Source organism: Leptopilina boulardi, unplaced genomic scaffold (assembly GCF_019393585.1).
Source record: "Leptopilina boulardi isolate dan_hultmark-lab unplaced genomic scaffold, ZJU_Lbou_2.1 LbouV2_32, whole genome shotgun sequence".
NCBI lineage: Eukaryota > Metazoa > Arthropoda > Insecta > Hymenoptera > Figitidae > Leptopilina > Leptopilina boulardi.
The window spans coordinates 553,299-558,902 of NW_026137885.1; the positions used below are offsets into that span (position 1 = coordinate 553,299).

Below are 5,604 nucleotides of genomic sequence, written 5' to 3' on the forward strand. Positions count from 1 at the left end.
ATGAATCTTCATTTATTCAACGAGTTTTTTTTTCACAAATTGTTTTTTAGGCGTGACTTTCTTCTAAAGTTTTTGCAAAAACACGTAATGAAAAAGCTTCCAAAAAATCGACTAAATACACTACAATTTTAGCCCTCTCATTATTTTTTTTTTTCAAAATTCATGCCTATTATTATGGAAAAAGAGAATGTTTTTTTTTTTTAATCGACGATTTCGTGCAAATTCGATAATTTTTCTATTATAATGTATATATATATATATAACTTATCTACATTATTCATTTTTCTTTTATACTCATGGATGTGTCCCTTATGTAATATATAATATACAATTTTACACTTAAAGTGAGTGTTTAATTGCTTTTTTTTTTATTTGGACGAGAGTAGAAAAAAAAAAAGTTGATAAATTGATTTTCATCGATATTATACAACTTTCTATTGGGGAAGATTTCTCGTTTAATCATTTTTCTAAGTGCGTAAATCTGTTCAGAGAAATCCTAGTCAAAAAAAAAAAAAAACTCTCGATCCTGGCATTTTTTTTCTTTTCTTTACTTTCTTTATTTTACTTGTTTTGTAAATTTTTTGTTTTTCATACAAATTATTATTTTTTTTTTTTTTTAAACAATAATTTCTGTTTTACTGAAGAACTAAACCAATTTTTTCCGGTTCTATGCTTGGACAACGCCAATTGTACAGATAATACTGTAAGTTACCATCGCCTATTCCGAATTTTAATGGCTCCAAAAATTCCTTGTTGTCCATTAAATTAAGAGCATTAAAAACGTCGAATCCGAGCTAGAAAAATTTTTTTTAAAAATTATTTATACAATTCTTTTTCAGAAAAAAAAAATTGAGATATTAATTTAAACTTACATTACGAGCTGAGATTAATGCATCGGTCATTAGATCCACCCAGGGAGTAACGGTGGAAACATTGTAAAAACTATACGCCGCTACTAAAGTTTTGTGAGTTTGATGATGCATCACGGAACTTGGCAATGTATAATAACTGACCATATCAGTGATTTTATTATCATTTTCCACTACAAAACTGTTAATGATACCATTTTGTGGAAGGAACCAATGTCGAAATTCATCTTCGCTAAATATTGGAGCTAAATCAAATTTTTTAAGATACTGAAAATAAAATTTTGTAAAAATTAGATTTTATTTGCAAAAAAAAAAAAATTTAATTATTCTCTAATTTCTTTATGTAGATTTTTTTTTTTTCAAAAAACTCACATCGTATAGAATTTTATGAGCTTGTGGAATATCCGTTTGAACTAGTTTTCTAAATCCAGGAACTTTTGTATTTTCTGGCAGTTTATATAATTTTAGAGTCCTCTGCATCGTCATATTGCGCGAGAGATGCGAGAATTTAATCTCAATTAGTTTCTTTGGATTTAGAGAACGATGCCAATACCTAATAAATAGAAAAACAAGTTATAAATTCAGATGTTCATTACATGAAAATTTTGCTTCCTCTTTACGATCAGCAAAAAAAATTTGCTTCCTTTTGAGTCAAATTTAAAGAATTAATGGAAGTTAAAAAATCATATTTTAACCGAAATTTCTAAATATTAATGAAAAATAATATATAATTTATAATTATTTACAATTACATCGATTCGTTTTAATTATTTTATATTTAAATTCGAATTTAAATAAATATAAATTTTTTCAGCTAAAATGTGTATTTTTTAACTTTCATTAATTTATTAAATTTACCTTAAATTTAAATTTTATATATATACCAATCGATTTTTTTTTCATGTAAGGAATACAATTATTTCATCTATAAACTTAAATTTAAATAATTACAAAATTTTTCAGCCAAAATGTGAATTTTTGATTTTTTAACTTTCATTAATTCTTTAAATTTAAATTAAAACTATACTTTATATATATATATACTGATCGATTTGTCTTGACGTAAGGAGAACGATTTTATTATATATATATAAACTAAAATTTTTCTATTTAAAAATTTTTTCGATTGAAAAAAAATTTTTTGGAAAAAAGACGATAAAATTTTTTTTTGGGTATTTTTTTAAATTCTTTGGTTAGATTTGAGACATTAATATGATAAATGAGCCTACCAAATTTTATCTAAATCCATTAAAACCTGTTAAAGTTATTTTCTAAACAAAAAAGGGATCCACACACACATACATCCGGACAATTGATCAGAATCTCATATAACATGTTTCTATATAGAGAAAAATTTGTTTCCGATACTTTGAAAATTTTTACAAACGAAAAGACTACAAAGCTTTCTCTACGAGGAAGCAAAAAGTAGATATTTTTTTTTTTAATTTTCCAAAAAACTATTTTTTGAATAAAAAATTTACCTGCAAGTGGCAATTGGTTTTGGCAGTACAACACCAGCAGTGTAAACTGCTTGAAAAATACCTTGGAGATTAACTCTCCTTGTGATTTCACGAATTAAAACAGGAGCCATTCGTTTCGATCTTAGTTTCTTGTGTACACACAAAAAATTGATTTCAACCATTTTTTGAACACTGTATAGAAAAAAATTTTGTATTAAATTATAATTTTTTTTTTTTAATTAAAAATATGGGGCATTCTATTTTAAAATTATACCCCTAGTAAACAATTGACAATATAAGACATTTTTTAAATAATTATTTCTCCCATTTAATTAAATCAAATTACTTTTGCAATGAGTGGTTTCGAAAGAGAAATTTCTAAACTTTATTATTGTAAAAAAAATTTTTAAAAAAACGTTTAATTAGCATAAAAAATTTAATTTGAAAGTTAAACTTATAAATATCTCAAAACACGTTGTCTCCGATTTTGACAAAATCTGTGTCAAAAGAAAGCTTCAATATTCTATTTTTTATTTCCATAAAGTTTATAATGGACATTTTCGAGGATTTCGAGAAATTAATTAAAATTCTCAGACGTTTCAAAGGTTAAAAAGGGTTGAAATTTGCATGAATAGAGAACCTCTGTTCAAATACAGCGGCATTTGTTTTTACGAAATTTTTAAATAAATAAATTTTAAAACTTCAATTTTAATCTTAATAATTTTTTTAAATTTGAAAAATTTTTAATTGCAAATAGCTAAAGATCAATATATTTATTGTTTACAATATTTTTTTTCTCTAATGTCAAGTGATGTAATAATGTAAGGTTAATGGAAATTAAATTTAAAAAACAAAATCCGCTCTTAAAGAAATGGTTCTCCATTCATACAAATTTCAATCCTTTTTAACCTCCGAAACGTCTGAGAATTTTAATTAATTTCTGGAAATTCTCGAAAATGTCCATTATAAACTTTAAGGAAATAAAAAATAGAATATTTAAGCTTTCTTTTGACATAGATTTTGTCAAAATCGGAGACAACGTGTTTTGAGATATTTACAAGTTTAACCTTCAAACTAAATTTTTTATACTATTTAAATGTTTTTTTGAAAATTTTTTTTTACAATTGTAAAGTTTAGAAATTTCTCTTTCGAAACCACTCATTGCAAAAGTAATTTGATTTAATTAAATGGGAGAAATAATTATTTAAAAAATGTCTTATATTGTCAATTGTTTACTAGGGGTATAATTTTAAAATAGAATGCCCCATATATAAAAATAATTTCTAAACCTTTCGTAAACACGTAAATTTGCTGGAATGGCAGAAATAAATCCTACAAGTCGTGAATTTCTCGTTACACGTACACCACAATGCCATTCTTTACTCCAACCAGGTGGTTGCAATGCCCTGTGAAAATATATGAATTTAGAAAAAAGAAAAAAAAATTCATTTTCAAAACTAAATTCAATTTACTAACCATTTTAAGAAATCAGGTGGATAATCAAACCTAAACATTGCATCATCGTCTTCGACATAATTTTCCGATAATAATGAATACAATTCGGCCAAAACTAATGGATCATCAAGATTTAATGTATCCCAATGAAAATCAGCTGGTAATGAATAAGGCTTTCCTCTAATGCTTGTTCTATCAGCTTCAATTGGTTCATTAGAAACAATTTGTTCATCTGTAATTGAAAAAAAAAAATTAATTCCTCTTTTCTAAATTCTATATTAACTGATAATTACCCATTTTAGGTACAGGTTGCGTGCTCCAAAATTGATAAGATTTTTGTAATGCTTCCTCTTGAGTTTTAGCTGGTTTTTGTTGAAGATTAAGAGCGTCCATTGCCAATTGAATTTCCTTAATTGAAACATTACAATTACTTGGAATCACTATCTCTTCACGACTTCCGGATTCATGATCTTCTCCCATTGAATTTGTTGTTTGATTTTTCTTCTTGCGATTACGCTTCTTAGCACTAAATTAAAAATTTTCATTTAAATAAAAAAAAATTGGATTTCATTTCAATTTTAAAACATAAAAATTATGTATTATATAATTTTGTAAATACAAAATTTAAAAATAATTATTTGCACGATTAATATTTATGTTCTCAAAAATTACAAATCATTGTTTATATCTTTAAATTATATTTTTTGTGTGATAATCAATAAGTGCTTCATTAACACCAACTTGTAGAAAAAAAAAAAAAAAAAAAAAATGGTACAAGCAAGATTTTGCAGAGAATGTGTGTTATATTGATATAGCCAATGTATTAAAGTTAACTCAGCTAACACAGAGAATATAGATACCAATCAAGTGTTTCATGTCTAGTCTCTACTGTGCCGGTGTGCAATCATCAATTATTTCTTCATTGCTTCAATAAAGAATAATAAAAATAAGAAATCACAAAAATTTAATAGTTTAAAAATATAAATTATCTCAAATACCTTGCTGATGTCCCATATTTTTCCTCATTTTCATCCTTTTTAATCTCTCGATCCAAGACTTGATTTTCTTCCTCCATTTTAATATAGATTTTGCTGAAGCGCATGTGCAACGTTCAGCGACATCTGGTTGGTCCTTTTTTTTTCTTTTTTTGAAACTACCATTTTATTCTCAATGTTGTAAAAAAAATAATTTTAAAATTTAAATTACAAAAAATTCTTCAAATATTATTGTAAATTTTATTTAAAAATATATATATATTTTTTTTTTATATATAAAATTTATCTTGCAACAAACTACTAATTTCACTGTTGATAAAGTAGATTACAAATGGTAATTTTATCTATATAAGGTATATAATTCTCAAAAACACTAATTTTAACCATATGAAGGTAAATTTCATTGAAATTAAAATCTTTTATAAATTTTAATTAATAATTAATTTTTTATATTTAACAAAATTTTTCTTACTTTATTATAATAAATTTTTTTAACAAAAAAAAAATTGAAAAAATCTACCTAAATAATACTGGTTTTTGTAAAAAAAAAATTTATTTGAAAAATTTATATTAATTAACAATAAGGATAATTAGGGGAAGGAATGATAAAAATATGACAAGTATAATTTTCATTTTATTTCATTACCAACAGTGTTTTAGCATTTCGCTGGAACAATGTATAGTTTCTATGTTATAATATATACCTATATATAATAATAATAAAAATAATAATAATAATTATTATTATTATAATAACAATAATAAAAAAATAAGAATAACGATAATAATAAAAATAATAATTATAATAATTATACCCTCACAACA

General features: G+C 24.0%; 1 protein-coding gene across 1 annotated transcript; it reads right to left on the bottom strand.

Annotated features, from left to right (window-relative positions):
* Positions 1-351: 351 nt before the first annotated feature.
* LOC127284221 (glycylpeptide N-tetradecanoyltransferase 2) lies at positions 352-4,910 on the bottom strand. The gene is made up of 8 exons (XM_051309553.1): positions 4,783-4,910; positions 4,078-4,310; positions 3,806-4,016; positions 3,619-3,735; positions 2,351-2,521; positions 1,242-1,422; positions 873-1,136; positions 352-794 (listed from the first exon to the last, which is right to left on the bottom strand). The coding sequence occupies exons 1-8, from the start codon at positions 4,884-4,886 to the stop codon at positions 636-638; spliced, it is 1,440 nt and encodes a 479-aa protein (XP_051165510.1). The 5' UTR covers positions 4,887-4,910; the 3' UTR covers positions 352-635.
* Between the last annotated feature and the right edge of the window lie 694 nt (positions 4,911-5,604).

Excerpts from the sequence above, each read along its gene's own strand:
- LOC127284221 (XM_051309553.1), bottom strand. The coding sequence starts at position 4,886 with ATGCGCTTCAGCAAAATCTATATTAAAATGGAGGAAGAAAATCAAGTC. Across the intron at positions 3,736-3,805 it reads CCACCTGATTTCTTAAAATG|GGCATTGCAACCACCTGGTT; the intron begins GTTAGTAAATTG and ends ATATTTTCACAG. Across the intron at positions 1,423-2,350 it reads AAACCAATTGCCACTTGCAG|GTATTGGCATCGTTCTCTAA; the intron begins GTAAATTTTTTA and ends TCTATTTATTAG.